This window comes from Sciurus vulgaris (assembly GCF_902686455.1).
Source record: "Sciurus vulgaris genome assembly, chromosome: 4".
Classification (NCBI taxonomy): Eukaryota; Metazoa; Chordata; class Mammalia; order Rodentia; family Sciuridae; genus Sciurus; species Sciurus vulgaris.
Genome location: NC_136464.1, coordinates 53561287 through 53578916, shown reverse-complemented (window position 1 = coordinate 53578916; position 17630 = coordinate 53561287). Strand labels below are relative to the sequence as shown.

The 17630-nt window shown below is 39.5% G+C and overlaps 1 protein-coding gene across 1 annotated transcript in view; it reads left to right on the top strand.

Moving 5' to 3' along the window:
* The first annotated feature begins 6164 nt into the window (after positions 1-6164).
* The window catches only part of VCL (vinculin), a 105381-nt gene continuing 93915 nt past the window's right edge, over positions 6165-17630 (top strand). Inside the window, 1 exon segment of the mRNA XM_079135970.1 lies at positions 6165-6471. Within this exon segment, the coding sequence (XP_078992096.1) occupies positions 6304-6471 (168 nt within the window). The 5' untranslated portion in view covers positions 6165-6303.

Genomic DNA, 17630 nt, shown 5'->3' with positions numbered 1-17630 from the left:
GGGATTACAGGTGTGTGCCACTGTGCCTGGATTAAAGCTCAAAGACATTTTAAAGTATTACTTATAATAATAAAAGGTTAGAGACACCTAAATGTCCAATAATAGGGAGATAATCAAATAAAATAAAATTATGGCCTTGTACAGTTTGAATGTTATATGGCTATTAAATTTTTTTTTTTGGTACTGGGATTAAACCCAGCAATGCTTTATTACTGAGCTATACTCCCAGCCCTTTTTAATGTTTTATTTTGAGACAGGGTTTTGCTAAGTTGTTGAGACTGGTTTCAAACTTGAGATTCTTCCTGTCTCAGCCTCCTGAATTGTGGGGACTATAGGCATGCACCATCATGTCTGGAAAAAAAAAAATCACATTTTTGAGGAATATTCAATGTCAAGGACATATGTTCTTTTTTAAAAAATATTTTTAGTTATAGGTGGACATAGTACCTTTATTTTATTTATTTTTATGTGGTGCTGAGGATTGAACCCAGTGCCTCACCAGTGTAAGGCAAGGACTTCACCACTGACTGATCTACGACCCCAGCTCAAGGATATATGTTCTTAATATAATAATGTTAAGGTGAAAATAGCAGGAATAAAAATTGAACATTTATAAATGGATGAATTTTATGGTATATAAATGATCTCAGTAAAAATCTTGTATGAGAAAAACATCGAACACACATAAAATATATATATGTATAAATAGAAAAAAGCTAAAAGAATATATTAAAATGTTAATAGCAGTTATCTCTAGCAACTGGAATTTTACATAATTTAATAGCCTTCTTTGTAGTTTTCTCACACAATACCAAAGAATGAAGTACAATTAAAAAGTGTGATAATTGGAAAATATGCAAAATTGAAAATGCCATCAATCCACATTGAATTTTAAAAAAGTGGTCAAGAAAAGAGAAGAGCCACGTTGTTTTCAAAGTGATGGAGGAAGAGGTTGTGGTTTGGGGTGGGGGTGGAGGGTGTGGTGTGGTGTATATGTTAGCGTTTGGGGAAGGGAAGGAAGAGTTACTAAGCAAGCCACTATGTGGTTCTCATGTGGGGATGTGTGAGGAAAGGGTTGGTGGGGTGGTCTAAAGAGAAAACATACATTTGAGGTAAACTGGGGAATGCAGTATACCTTTGTGTTTGTATGTGTCTGTAAGTTGTAAGTTCACTCACACAGGCAGAAACTCAATGAAGTATATTGGGAAGATCTAAGTAAATTCTTAGATACCTAAGAATGATATACAGAAATCCAAAAATTAATCAGGAGGAATGTGCAAAAACCTGGAGAAAAAATGAGCATCCCAATTAAATATAGAAGACTCAGGTTTTATATCCAGCTCTATCATTGACTAAGATTTCCACAAATTGTACTCACAACTGGCAGTTACTCTGTCTCAATTTCTCAGTTTCTATATGAAAGAGCTGTACTTGTTTCCACCTACCTCAGAATTGCTATGGATCTCAAAGAATCAAAAGTTTCCATGCCATAGAGTGGTGTGTAATGTAATTGCCACCATCAAAAATCCTTCCATAATTATTTATAACTTAGAAATGCTAAATTTTTATGTATTTTAGAATGTTCTTTATTGCTACTAGTCTTTAAACTAATTATATGGCCAAGAATAATGTTGAGCTAGTCACAACTAAGAGCAAATGCCACACTGTCCTTAACCCCTGTAGGTTTTAATCTTGTGGAAATTTATTTTTTCACCTTTATCTTTGAGTTGCATGAACATTCACTTTAGTCTGACCAATTTATTCATTGAACTGGAACATGCACCCACCTCCAGACTTGCTCATTCTGGAATGTGTACCCGCTTGCCTGCCTAACCAAACATTATTCTTCCTTTGAGGGCAAATTTAGTTCCACTGCCCTATAGACTCTTTCTTATCCTCAGACCTGTGGTGATCTTCTCCTGCTTGAAATTTGAGCACTACACAGACTTTGTGTGATCTTCTCAAGCTAGAAATTTAAACAGTGCACAGTCTCTGTGACCAGCTAGAGAGAACTCTGCTTTAAAAGGCTCATGTGAGGGACAGGAGTTGCAGCTTAGTGGTAAAGCACTTGCCTAGCACATGTGAGGCACTGGGTTTAATCCTCAGTGCCACATAAGAATAAATAAATTAAATTAAGTAAAAAAGGCTCACGTGAAGCCTACTTGTATGATTTTCCTATTTTAAGGCCAACTGTGCTACTAATCACAGTAGTAAAATATATTATATTCATAGTGTGTACACCAGGTCTGGGAAATCTTGTAGGACATCTTAGAATTTTACTGACCACAATCGGTAAGACTTATGCAAGCTTAGAAAGCTTTCTGGGTGGGAAAGGAATGTGGACAAAAACTCAAAAATAAAACTTTACCAGGGGCTTTTTGAGACTGTGAATATGTCATTTGTGATTGTGTCAATAACAACAATAGCTCCTTTTTACTGAAGGTCTCCTTAGTGCTTTATATAAATCCATTCACAGATCCTTAAGATCAGTTCAATCATGGATTGGGGGTCAGGGGAAGAGCTCGGTGGTATAGTGTTTGCCTAGCATGTGCAAGCCTTGGGTTCAATTCCCAGCACCACTAAACAAACAAAGAAAACAACAACAAAAAAGGGTGGTATTATCCTACTTTAACAAAGAAAGAAATTTAAGTAGATAGACGAAAAGCTACTTGCCAGATTTAAATCTCAATCTAATTATAAAGCTGGGATTACAGTTTGAACACTGGATGACTCTGAGTTTGTGCACATCATGCTGTTCAACTCACCTATCTGTGGGTTTGGATGGGGAAGCAGAATGTGGTAAAGTTAGTCTGGACCCATATTGTGGAGGGCATTTGCATTAACATGTGTTAACAGGTGTCAAGAATGATTTCAGAGTGTGTGTGAATGTGGGGGGAGGAGAGGAACAGAAATGGATATGGATGGAGAGGAGCACAAGGATTCAGATGGAGGATTGTGCAAAATGATATCTTAGGTAGGTTAATATGGCCAGTAATGAACAGTGTGTAGTACAAGATTGGAGTATAGATGATATGTTACAGTTAAAAAACTAATACTTTGATCAAGTCTCTGAATCTTGCTGCCAATTTTTAGGAAATACATTGAATAGAAGAGCATGCTAAAAAGCTTATAAGCATACAGTTAACAAAGTGGGAACAGAGTGGAAATTATAGAAAAAAAAATCATACATAGTTCCATCACCCAGATATTACTCTTATCAATACAAAGCAATGGTCAAATAAAATAACTTTGCTAGCTATGGTAGGGACTAGACAAAAGTTTTATTAGTTTTGATAAGAGGCTTCATAGGAAAAGGGAGTTCCGAGGGAGTTGTTTATTTAAGAGTCAGTCATGATCAGACCTAGGTTACCAGCTGTGTAAGCAGGGCCTGCCTGGCTCATAGGCATGAAGTCAGTGTCAATGCACAGGGCTCTTCACTCAAAAAGACTTCCCATTGTGGTTGCTGTCCTAATTCTAATTAATTTTATCTTTCAGTTTGCATTATAGGAATGAAGTCTAATGGGACAATGGAGCATGCCCTGGGACTTGGAGTCTTAGTTTATGCATGGACTTACTTTCTGTCACCTGCTGTGAATGGGTTTTCAGATGCCTGCTTTCACACCCTCTGACTACCTGGCCCTGCCCAGCCTCCCTTTCCCTACTCTTGCCCAGTGATCATTGCTCCCTGCTCCACCTTGGTCAGGGTTCATTGTGTGCTCTCTACAGTGTCTAGGGATATGGTGAGATATGGTGGTAGCTTTTCTGAACTGGAGTTACAATGCCACAGCATTTTAGTGGTTGACTCAGTGGGGGAAAGTCATTGAGTCTCAAGGAAGGCTGCAATTCCTTTGCAAGTTACCTTTCTGCTATAGGTTGGAGATGCAGGCCTGTGAGAAGGGAAGAGATGTCAGATTTGGCTTCCTTTTCCCTAGCTAGGGAACAGAGAATCAGTCCATTAGCTAGCAGGAAGAAGATCCTGGCAACCAGTGGGCTCACATGTTCCTGTGAGGGTCTCTACTCATCCTGAAGGTATCCCTTGCCCAGGGAGTGCAACATTAAATAGCAAATAAAAAATACAATGATAAGTTGAGAAACCACCAAAGAAAGGCAAAATCTCATTTTGCAATGAACCCCACAAATTGAATAACTGCCCACATGCATAATGCAAGACAAATTCCGTAACTTTTTTCTTGTCTATAAAGTGAGGAAATAAAATAATAAATGCTGCATACATCTGAATTTAAGTAAGGACTTATACTCAGGGCCGAGCACTTGGAATGCACCAAATAATTATTATCTTAAAATGAATACAGAAGTTCACTGACTATAAAGATGTGGAAACAGTAATAACAAGGTAAAGCTAGCAGCACAGTGTGGTGGTCCACACCTGTAATCTCAGCTACTTTGGAGATTGAGGCACAAGGATTGTAAATTCAAGGCTAACCTACACAATTTAGCCAAACCCAGTCTCAAAATAAAACGAAAAGGACTGCGGAATAGCTCAGTAGTAGAGTGCTTTATTAGGATGCCGGAGATTTTAAATTCAATCCCCAGCACAGCCCTCACCTACCTCCCCGCCACCCCCCCCCCCCAAAAAAAAAAAAAAAAAAGATATAAGAAGGAAGAGTTAGGTCAGGTGTGGTGACCATGCCTGTAACCCCAGCCACTAGGGAGGCTGAAGCAAGAGGATTCCAAACTCAAGGTCAGCCTCAGCAACTTAGTGAGGCCAGAAGCAATTTAATAAGACCCTGTCTCAAAGTTAGAAAAAGAAAAAGGAGAGGGGCTGGGGATGTAGCTCTGTGGTAAAACACCCTTGGGTTCCATCCAGTACTCCCCACTAAAAAAAGAAACCAGGATTTGACAATAAGCACAGTAGAAACAGGGAACCTTATGCTATTAGACAAAAATAGCTTTACAAATTGGGCAGGACAAGGTAGAGTTCAGTTTCTTGCAAAATGTGGGCCCTTGAGAAATATTTTCATTTGATTTGGGCTTATTTTGTGTGGAGGCATTAATGAGAGCTCAGAATGGGGAAGCTTGGGCAAAAGAGAATTTGAGGTTAGGAAAACACACAAAAGATGTCTTTTTTTTTTTTTTTTTTAACCAAAAGATCTTAAACAAAACAGGCTGTGAGGGGATTGGGTAAGTGTTCTTACCTATTAACAAGTAAAATGAGCATACTTTTGTATTTTCACTTTACTTTGAAAGCATCTGTCCTCATTAAGTACATAAGTGAACCACATAGAGGCAAACAAACTACAATGATGTCCATACTGATTATTTTTCAAGTGATTCCCCTTGGCCTCTCAGGTGCTGGGACCACAGGTGCGTGCCACCATACCTGGTCTTAGATTTGTTTTTGAACAGTGAAAACTAGAACCCGACCTGAGTCCTTTACTAGGATATTTTTTACATAAATCATTTTATTTCGTACAATGAAAACACAGTCCTTCAAAAGAATGAGGTAGACCTCTAATAACTGTAAAGGTTAACCAGGGCATTTTAATTAAGGCGGGAAAAATAGTTTCAGGAAAATGTTTAATCTCATATACTTAGAAATTATATACGTACACCTAAATGCATAGACAAAGGTCTAGAAGGTCACACATCAAATTAACAGGAAATATCTCTAAGGGCAGTGAGTGGAGTGTGTGTAAATCAACGGGGCACGCAGGTTTCTCGGTGCATTTCTTGTTGTTTGAATCTTTTATGTTTCTATGTATTAATGAGAGGGAATGGAGAGTATTTTGACGGTCTCTTGTGAAAAGTTGAGGCGGGGGCGGGGAGACCTATGGCTCTGAGTCTCATCAGACTCTAGCGCCGCCCGAGGTGAGGAGACCCCGCCCCGCTGAGGTGATTCTGCAGAGGGGCGGAGCTCTGCAGATCCGAGGCGGGAGGCGGCCCCCGGAGGGCGGGACCATCCGACTCCAGCACCACGCTCCGCTCCCACCATGCCCTTATAAGGAGCGCCCCGCGTTAGGGCTCGGGAATCCGGTCGCAGTCCCTGAAGCGCAGCCCCAATCCCAGGCCCCTCCCTTGGGAATGGGGGCGGGGCGGGACTTTGGCGGCGCGGTAGTGGGGGTGGAGCATCTTGAAGAGGGGCCAATAGGACTAACGGCCTTGGCCTGAGCGACTTTGCCATTGGGCGCGGCGACGTGAGTGGGCGGGGCGCCCCTGAGGCTGGTTACGCCGAGGGAAGCCCGGACTCCAGTCGCTGCTCCTACTCAGTCTGTCCGCCGGCTCCCGGCCCCGCCGATCCCAGTTCTCTGTGGCCCGCGGTTCGCCGCCCCGCAAGCCGCCACGATGCCGGTGTTTCATACGCGCACGATTGAGAGCATCCTGGAGCCGGTGGCGCAGCAGATCTCGCACCTGGTGATTATGCACGAGGAGGGCGAGGTGGACGGCAAAGCCATCCCTGACCTCACCGCGCCCGTGGCCGCCGTGCAAGCGGCCGTCAGCAACCTCGTCAGGGTGAGCTTGCTGGGCCAGGGACGGGAGTCGGGTCGGGAGATGTCCCTAGAGTCCTGGTCCGCTTTGCGGCTTCTCGGGTGGGCTGCCTGTGGCTTTGCGCGTGGGCTCTAATGCCAGATACCGTGGTTCCTAATGCTGATTTCTCCACTCTGTGACCTTGAGCAAGCTTCAGAGCCTCTCGGGGCCTCAGTTTCCCCATCTATAAAATGGGGGCAATCACAATAAAGCTTGTCTTGCGGGTGTGGTAATGGTCAACGAGGTATTATTTGTAAAGTGCCTAGAGTGGCGTATGTCAATAGTAAATGGTAGTTGTTAGTCTGTCTGGTGGCCGCTTCCCTTGGACAGGCTGTCGTTCCTCACGTTGACTACCTTGCTCCCAGCTCCTTTTTAGGCCTCCCCAGTCTGTCCTGTGGGTGGTGGTGGTGGGGGCGGGTTCTCTTACCGATTCCTTGCCTTTCCTTCCAGGCATTCATATTTGAACCACGCTACTCTCCTTTCTAACGAATATTTCCGCCCCTCACTCTGAGATCTGCCTTACTCACCCACCCCTCGACAGGGCTCCCTAGATCTGACCCTTTCTTTCACTCACCTAAATTGACCATTTGTCTTCCTGCGGTCTCCTCCTTCACCCCGGCACATCTCAGGCATTCTATTCTAACACCTTTATGCAGTAATTTATGACTATGTGCCCATTTTTTTCTCTCCCTCGCCCCTACTGCCTTTTATTTTGTTCCCGCCTGTGGAGATGTCCACCTGGCTTTACCTGCTGTCAACCGGCTTCCTCTCTCTGGGGCCTTTCCAGACTCTGGGGCCCTCCTCCTCGGCCCCTCCTTCTGGCAGGAAGCAAGATGGAGCTGCTGGGAGAGGCCTGTGGAATCCGGCATCTGCGGGCCCCTGCCCGAGAGAAGGCAGGGGCATCCCTTCCCAGGTCCACATTTTTCTGGTGGCTAGTGGCTCTGCAGACCCTTGTAGCCTGCAGCTCTGACTAATAACTGAGGTGATTCCTGGAGGAGGAGGAGTCCACTTCTGAAATGGGACAAAAGGTGCTGAGCCTGGGCTCAGTATCCTAACACTCCCCTGACTAATGTCACACTTTATGTCCCACTCTGGGTGGGTGACTCAGACTGCTTCTGTCTGTGAGGAATAACTCTGGAAAAAGTTCTTACTGCTCCCTCACTGAGCTGGGTAAATAGTCTGTGTCTTGGTAGTTGGGAGGTTGGGAGGTAACTGTGTCTGGGTGGGGCTTGGGTTACATATCTGATTAGCTACTTTACTGCACTTACAGGCACTTTAGCAGCTGAAAGTTTTCCTTCGTTTTCAGGGGCCCTGGACTGCCTCAAGCAATTCAGAAGACTGGTAGCTAGGAAGACAGGGACATAGTCTAGACCAAATTTCTGATCTTTTGTCTATTAAGATTTAGTAAGAATCTATTCAAGAATACTGTATTTATTCAAAATGTCTAGTTCTGCATTGTTTTCTTTGTAACTAAATTTAATCTAAGGCTCCAGAGTACATTCTTATGTAGTGTTGTCTAACATGGCTGCATTCCAGGCCTCCATTTTTCAACAAATGGGAAACAATGTAAAGAGACAAGGTAATAGTGTCCCTTCATGTAGTACTTCAGGAAATGAAATCTTAAAACCACATGTTGCACTTGGAACAGAGTTAGTGTAGTCAAGGGGTTGATATCTGGTTAGGCTATTTAGAGAAAAGTTATTTATGAGCGTCCATGCCATGAATTAATAAGCATTAATGTCTGCAGTATAAAGAGCATTGTAATAAATCAGTGGTTTTCAGCTGAGAGTGTGCATGAGAATCACCAGTGGGGCTTTTTAGATGTAAAGATGTTCAATTTCCATCCCAGACTTACTGAAGAACTCTCTAGAGGTAGGGTCAAGGGCTTTGTTTTTTAAGAAGTTCCATAGGTGATTGTGATATACAACCCTTAATTAGGAAACACTGTAAATAAACTCTGTGAGAATACAAAGAAATAAGCTTAGTCATAAGATAAAAAAAAAATTACATATGGTTACATACTTCCCACACAGACAAAAGAAGGCATTCGAGATTGGTGCTAGATATGAATAGGCAGAGAGAAAGTAGAAAGGATTGTGCTGATAGATAATTATGAACAAAGATACTTGCAAGTTGCTTCCAGATTTCAGTAAGTAGATTGTCTTGGTTGTAGCTCAGGAGGCAAATTGGAGAAATTGGAGATGAAGTCAGTACATGACATATGGTCAGTTTAACAGAGGGCTTTATCCAACAAGATGAACAAAGAGAGTGGGAGGGAAAGGATGAGAATGGTGTGTGAGGAAGACTGTATGGGTTGTGTCCTGGGGAGACCAGAGGACCTATCTACCTATTGCTTTAAAATCACAGTGCCCATTTTGGCTCCTAAATGAATCCTCTCCATGCTTCAAGTTCCCAAGTAGATTGTGTCTAGAGAACTGGCCTTAGTTAATTTTTTTTTAATAGGCTTCCCAGTTCCTTTTCTCAACATTGGCACACAGATGGCTCAATAAATATTGCTGAAGGAAAAGGAACTATGGGAAGGGAGATAAATTAGAAGACTTCAAAAATTGCTTGATTGTGAAGAAAATGAAGACTTGGATGTAGGATGTTGCAAGGAAAATGAAAAAGGAATTAATTGAAAATATATTAGAAGAAGAAGAACTTGATAATAGAACCCTGAGTTTGAAAGAATCATATGGTATAATTAAAATAATGAAGCTGATTTTTGAGCATATATTCTAGAATTTATGTAATCAGAGTGAATGTTTCTTAGGAGTTACCTTGGGAGGTTCTAATTTACCTCCTTGGGAATTTCTTTCAGATATTTACATCTGTATGCCACATTAGTCTTATTTTGGTCTATAAAATGTACATTTTGACTGAAGTAGGCATTTGTGAGCCCACAACTTTATCATTCTTGGTCTAAATAACACATAGATTCTTCCAAAATTTAAAATTTACTAGATGAAGATGAAATTCTTGGTCGTTGAAATAGGTATTTATTTATTTGGTACTGGGAATCAAACCTAGGGCATCTGCATGCTGGGCAAATGCTCTTACCACTAAGCTATATGCCCTACCCCTAAAACAGGTATTTATTGAGATCCCTTTGAATGTCAAAGCAGTAAGTATGGTACTAGCCAGAATAAGCATGATTCTAGATTGAAAAGTCCTAAGTGGCATTGAGGAATTAAAACACTTTGGAAGTTCAGAGGAAGATGAAATGACTTTTTTTTTTTTTTTTTTTTTTTGTGGTGGCAGAAGGTAGGGAGGCTTTGTAGAGAATATAACATTTGAGCTGGGCTTTTAAGGGACAGAGTACTTGAACATTTAATAAAGAAAGGCCTCATAAGTGGAAGAAACTTTATTCAGGCAAAGGTGCAGTATTTTTAAGAATCTGGGGACCAGGTTTTGCCTTAGAGCATTATTAAGATAACTGTTTTTTGGAGGATCAGAACTTGCTTGGATTTGTAATTTCATGTATCTTTCTTAGACAAAGTAGTCTAGTCTGTCCATCTGCCTGTCATCTATACATATCTATATATTACAACTGAGTCATCACTTTTACCCCACACTTGGGCAGTGGTAGGATGGGAATATTTATTTCCATGTCTTTTTTCCTATTCTAGATCCTGAATGAGACCATTTCTGGACCAGGTTTGTTGAAATAAAATTCACATACCATATAATTTGCCCAATTAAAATATACAAGTCAATGGTTTTTGGTATATTTACAGGATTGTGCAACCATCACTGCAATCTAATTTTAGAACATTTTTGCCCCTCAGAAAGAAACCCCATGGGCTGGGGTTGTAGCTCAGTGGAAGAGGGATTCCCTAGCATGTGTGAGACACTGGGTTTGATTCTCAGCACCACATATAAACAAGTAAAATAAAGTCCATCGACAACCAAAAACAAAAAAAGAAAAGAAGTCCATCGACAACCAAAAACAAAAAAAGAAAAGAAAGAAACCCCATATTCATTAGCCATTACTCATTATCTCCCCAACTCTACCTCCTTTCCTCCTAGCAACCACCACTTTCTCTCTCTGTAGATCTTTGTCTATTTTGGACATTTCATATAAATTATATAACATGTAGCCTTTGTGTCTGATTTCTTTCACATAACCTAATGTTTTCAAGATTCAATAAGATAGTATAGCATGTATCAACACTTCATTCCTGGCTGGTTGCGGTGGTGCATGAACACCTGTAATCCCAGCGACTCCTGTAATCCCAAGGACTCTGGAGGCTGAGGCAGGAGGATTGCAAATTCAAAGCCAGCTTCAGCAAAAGTGAGGTGTTAAGTAACTCAATAAGACCCTGTCTCTAAATATAATACAAAATAGGGCTGAGGATGTGACTCAGTAGTTGAGTGCTCCTGAGTTCAATCCCTAGTACAGCCCCGCCTAAAAAGAAAAAAAAAAAACAACTTCATTCCTTTTTATTGTTGAATACTAGTCCTTTGTATGGAATAAGGTCATTTTAAACACAGAAAGTTCAATCCAATAATAAAGCAAGAGTGAGGTAGGAAAGGGAAGCGCAGAAACAAAGTAGAGCAGTTCTAAGAAGGATGGGATTCAATAAGCAGTGTGAAAAAGTAAGACTTCGACTGGTATGTAAATTTTTCTTCTTTCTCATTGAAGTGGCCTATAGAAAACTGTAAGTCTTTGATGTTCACATTACAGTCAAGTACTTTTTATTAATGGGGCTTCATATACTTTGCTTTCTCCATTGCATCTGAGGGTATGTGTTGTAACTATTCTTTGGGCTCATGAAATATTTATTTGGGGAGTCTTTGTGGCCTTGACTTTTATGGGTCTTACCCATATATCATATGCCGTTAGGACCAGTTTAGGTACAAATAGTAGCATTGTCTTTGCTTTAAACTGATAGATGGGAAAGGCTGTGTGATTCCCCACGCCCACCTCCCAACCTTGGAAGCCTAGGCTTTGTACATGTTAGGCAAGTGCTGGATCACTGAGCTATTACCCAGCCCTTTTTATATTTTATTTTGAGACAGTTCTTGCTCTGTTGCCCAGGCTGGCCTCAGCCTCCCAATTAGCTGGGATTATGTGCATGTGCAATATGCTCTGCTCTTAAAAGGAGATCAGCAATTAATTATGTCACTTTTTTTTTTTTTTTTCACTTTTAACTATCAATATTAACATCTGAAATTATTTGCTTTTTTTTTTTTTGGTTGGGGTTGAACTTATTTCAGTTATGGTAAGTAACAATGTTTGAGTAATAGGCATATGGGTATTTTTTTCTTAATTTTTTTTGTATTTTCTAACTTTTTAAATGAACATATAATTACTATATAAAGCAAAAATTAATAAAGCATTTGTTTAAAGCTCCAGAATTCATGAAATATTTTCATGTTGACAATCTCCTGGCAGTCTTGTGGGTAGATATTGTGTGGTCCCCATTTTATAGATGAGGGAACTGTAGTTTAGAGAAATGAAGTACCCTGCCCATAGTCCGTCAGCCTGACTCTCAGTTCTGACTCTCTTATTCTGGGTTCTCTGCTTTTTTTACTCCACTGTTCTGTATCCACCTAGAGCAGAGTTCTTAAATGTTGTTGGAGGTTTTCCACCTAAAATCAGAAGCAACAAGAATGCTATTAGTCACAGAGTTTCCATTTTTCCTGGACCTGACAACTGTCTTGACTGCCGAAGGGCCTACATGAGAATGATGTGAAGGTAGTCTTCGGTTTCATACATAGTCTTACTCAATTTCAAATCTTTTCTTTCTTTCTTTTTTTTTTTTTTAGAAATAAGAATCAATATGCTGGGTACAACTGTGCATGCTTATAATCCCAGCTTCTTGGGAGGCTGAGGCAGGAGGATTGCAGGTTCCGTTCCAGCCTGAGCAATTTAATGAGACCCTGTCTCAAAAATAAAATAGAAGAACTGGAGATGTAGTTAATGGAATAGAGTGCTTACATAATTTGCCCAAGGCCCTGGGTTTCATGCTGTCAAAAAAAAAAAAAAAAAAAAAAGAAAGAAAGAAAAAAAGAGAGAAAGAAACATGTAAACTTTTATATTCCAATTATATTCCATTCACATTTACTCTTGTGAGTAAGAGAACAAAAAGCTTTTTGGAAATTGTGTATTTTTTTCTTTCTCTTTTGGCGTACCAGGGATTGAACCCAGGGCCTTGTGCATGACAGGTGAGTACTCTCCCACTGGGTTACAGCTCATCCTGACAATTGTGTCAGTTTTTTAAACTATGTATATAATTTTAGTAGAGCTCCAATCTAACTGTTTATATCTACACAATGGAAATTTGGTCTTTTCTAAAGCTGTTTCATAAATATCACTGGTATTATTTATTTATTTATTTGTTTGTTTATTTATTGGTACTGGGGATTGAACCCAGAGACATTTAACCACTGAGCCACATCCCCAGCCCCTTTTTAAATAATTTTATTTAGAGACAGTGTCTCGCTAAGTTTCTTAGGGCCTCACTAAGTTGCTGAGGCTGGCTTTGAACTAGCATTCCCCCTGCCTCAGCCTTCTAAACCACTGGGATTAAAGGCGTGCACCACCATGCCTGGCTTCATTGGTATAATTTTAAATGGGCAAAATAGGAGTCAATAACAGTATCTTAGGTTTGATGCCCCTGTTATAGTCATGGAGTGTACTTATTTAATTGCTAGTAAGTTATATAATTTTAAAACATTTACTTCTTTATGTATCAGAACTGAGCATTATCATTTTAGAAGTCTTCTGACAACTTCCTGAAGACTTCCCCTGCCTAGGAAAAGGGTAGATGGGAATATCCTATTATCTACAGCCTGTACTCCAGTAGAGCATGTATATGCTAAGGTGTGACATTTGTCATACATGCTTGTTCAGTGTGTGTCTTCTGTTGGTTGTTGGTTTCTTGGTGGCAGAGACCAGATCTGTTCTGGTCATAAATGTGCAATATAAATTTTAAACTTAAATGAATATATGCATAGCATTCATTTTTATAAATACAATACTAGGAGTTACTGTGCAATCAGTATTTCCCATCCTCAACTTTCAAATGTCTGGTACAGCCAAATCTGGAGTCTCATCAAATTTATAAGGTTTTGACTGAAAAGTAGAATATATACTAAGAGGGAGGAATAAATGGCTAACTGCCCATTGTTTGAGATAACAAAAGTGTTCAGGCTATTTTGGGTTGTGGTTTTTCTGTTTCAGAGTCATTTCAACTATGCAGGCCACTTACTAAATTCATAATGTGCAACTATATTCCTTCCTCTTTGGAAGTGGCATTTGGATTTTGCATTCTCTTTCTGGGAGTGCCTTTTTAATATTCAATGATTTAGACCAGGTGTTGATATATTATTTGAAATCTGCTGGTTATGCAGCCTCATACTATGAGTCATAAATTCCTCATTAAAGATCTTTATTTCCTTGAACCATATGGCAAGAGACAAAGATATCATAAAGTTGATCTGCTGCTTTTTTTTTTTTTTTTTTTTTTGGCTGATTTGGGCCCAGTCTTTTCATTAAACCTTATGCCATGGTCATGAAAGTGGGGTATATTTTTACATAATAAATAAGCATTAGGGCAGTATCAAAAGAAGCAACAAACCTTTAAGAACAAGTTTCAGAGATTAACTGGTTTCTTTTTGTATGTGTATATTGGAGATTGATCCCAGGATGCTCAACCATGGAACTACGTCCCCAGTCCTTTTTTTTAATTTGTATTTTTTTATTCTTTTATTTTTTATTTTTTGGTGCTGGGGATATGAACTCAGGGCCTTGTGCTTGCAAGGCAAGCACTCTACTGACTGAGCTATCTCCCCAGCCCTGTATTTTTTTATTTTTGAGACAAGTTCTCACTAAGTTGCTGAGGGTCTCACCAAGTTTCTGAGGCTGACCTCAAACTTGTAATTCCTCCTGCCTCAGCCTCCCAAGTCAATGGGATTACTGTGTGTACCACCTCTCCTGGCTAGAGATTAACTGGCTTCTATCTAGAGAGTCTCTAGAATAATGGTCTGTGCTCAGAACTGTAGATGAGAAGGTCATTCAGTCGGGTTATGTACTCTTAGGCAGGCCTGGCCTTAAACCTTCCTGTATGGATGAGACAAAAAAGACCACAAACTTCTGCCGTAGCATTTTTTAATCTTCAACAAGCTTCAGTGCTATAGAGCATATAATTCTTCAGAGTGAACTTTTAGGAGGAAAGTCTAAATCTGGGATACTAAGGAAGAAAGTTGATACTTTGGAGGAAGAACTTCCTGTTGGAAGCTTTCACTTGTGTTTCTATTCCTTGTACATTGGACTTTGAGAATTTTTGAAATTTGTTTGAATCTATTGGACCACATAAACTTAGATACAGTGAATTTTGAATTATCTGCTGGCTGCTTTATTTTTTCAGTCATTTTTAATACTAATTCTGTTTCCATTTTGGTTTTTGAAATGGAAAGGAAGGTATCTCTTGCCTTTTTCTTCTCATGAAGTTACAAAAAGGGGCTGGGACTGTAGGTCAGTGGCAGAGTGCTTGCCTACCATGTGTGAGGTGCTAGGTTCCATCCTTAGCACTGCATAAAAATAGATAAAATAAAGGTATTCTGTCCATCTACAACTACAAAAAAAAAAAAAAAAAAAAAAAGAAGTTATAAAAAGGTTTATTAAGGAAGGATGTTTAGCTGGATATAGTGGCACATGCCTGTAATCCAAGCGGCTTGGGAGGCAGAGGCAGTAGGATTACAAGTTCAAAGCCAGCCTCAGACTAATTTAATAAGGACCTCAGCAACTTAGCAAAACCCTGTCTTAAAATAAAAGATAGGGCTGGGGATATAGCTCTGTTGGTAGAGTGCTTGCCTCGCATGCACAAGGCCCTGCGTTCAATCCCCAACACCACCAAAAAAAAAAAAAAAAGATATGAAGTGTTGGGGATGCAACTCAGTGGTTAAGCAAGGTTTAGATTAATATAGGAATTTTATTCATTCGTAGTATACTATACATAACAAATTTCTATCATGCTCAGTCTTTTTAGATAGTTTTTGAAAAATAACATTTTTTCTTGTTAAAATTAAGTTTTCATTATTGAAAATATAATTTTATTAAGACATGGGATCAGATAACCATTGGTTACATTTGTTTAATTTGTCACATTTTTGTTCGCACTATGTGTAGAGGTCTATTAATTAGGCAGGAAATTGGGGTTTTGTTGCTTTCTTTCCCTTGGTAAAAACTTTGTAGATTTTATATACTCATATGCTGGGTTATTGGTCCTTGGATGATTGATTTCCGTGCAGTTTTTCTTTTCCCTTTCTCCCCAGTCTCCTAGGGTGTCTCCCTTTAGATTGTTGGTTTCCTGAGGGCAAGGACTATGTTATATTGTTCATATTCCCAGTGCTGTATTTATCATAGCCCTTTTTGCATGGTAATCCCTCTAGGAGTGTGTTTGACACTTAATGCAATACCTAGTCATTTTAGGTTATTTTGTGACTGTGAGGATAGCTCCCTATATCTTACTTCTCTTGGAAGTTCTATTGATTCTTATCCTGTGCTCACATGTTGCTATATACCAAATGTCTAGGAAATCACAAAGATTAACAAAAATTCGTGAATTAATTATATTACATTTATTACATATTTTGGACTTATTTTTAAGTTCCAAAAAATTCTGTCATTTCTTTTTCTTTCTTTCTTTCTTCTTCTTCTTCTTCTTCTTCTTCTTCTTCTTCTTCTTCTTCTTCTTCTTCTTCTTCTTCTTCTTCTTCTTCTTCTTCTTCTTCTTCTTCTTCTTCTTCTTCTTCTTCTTCTTCTTCTTCTTCTTCTTCTTCTTCTTCTTCTTCTTCCTCTTCTTCTTCTTCTTCTTCTTCTTCTTCTTCTTCTTCTTCTTCTTCTTCTTTTTCTTTTTTTTCTTCTTCTTCTTCTTCTTCTTCTTCTTCTTCTTCTTCTTCTTCTTCTTCTTCTTCTTCTTCGACAGGGACACACTAAGTTGCTGAGGCTGGCTTTGAACTCTCGATCTCCTGCCTCAGCCTCCCGAGCCACTGGGATTACAGGCATGTGCCACTGTGCCTGGCAAATTGTCATTTCTATCAGTAGTCAGCTCATTGGATTGGTGTGAGTGTGGATGGGGTATGTATGTACACAAGATGAGAGAGGTGGTGAATCTCAGAACTAAAAATGTTTTACAGATATTGTTAAGTTGCAGAAAATGGAGTCTTTGGCCCTTAGAGAATTTCCCACTGATAAAATTTCCAGTTGAATTACTTTCCAGGGGAAAGTGGCTGAATTCCATTGCAGTTCTTGCCACAGATGGCCACAATCCAAGTTAAAGTCATTCTTTCTTTTGAAATAAGCTTTAGTTATTCCCATGAGTAAGCTTTCTGTGAAGAAAGAGAAATGGCATATTTGTTCCTAGAGTTGAGAGTTGAGGTACTTCTGTTATCTAATTTCCCAATGTTTCTAGCTTTCTCTCTGTCCCCACCCCATCTCTGGGGTACTAGCCATTTTTTTAATCTATCAGGTGAACAACATGTTTTTATTCATGCAGTTAAAAATAGATAAAGATACATGAATGGACTAGTAAGTGTTTTATATAGAAAGATATATCAGCAACCCTTAAAATCTCGTTCTATAATTCTTCATCCCAAATAGTAAAATTATTTATCAGACTCTATACACATTGTTCAGTGTCATGAATGATACTAGACTATATAAGATATGATTTCTAGTTTCAAGTTGCTTAAAATACAGATGGAATTAAAATTTTATAAAGGGCGATGTGGTTGTGCACTCCAACCACTCCTATAATCTGAGTGGCTCAAGAGTCTGAGGCAGGAAGATTGAAGGTTCAAAGTCGGTCTCAGTAATTTAGTGAGGCTGAAAGTGATCTAGTGAGACCCTTATCTTAAAATAAAAAATAAAAAGGGCTGGGGATGTGGCTCAGAGGTTAAATGCCCTTGGGTTCAATCCCTGGTACAAAAGAAAAAAAAAATTGTAAAGGATTTATGTACTTACTCTCCACCAATGAAATTGTTGAATTTAAATTATTCTTCTTACAGGGTTATGTGTTAGTATTGTGAATACAGTAGTTTTTAGTCTTTGGAGTCATGGAAATAATATGAAGTGTTGGTGATATGGGAAAAAGTGACAAATACACAGTGGGCCAGCAGCAAATAGAGAGGAGTGA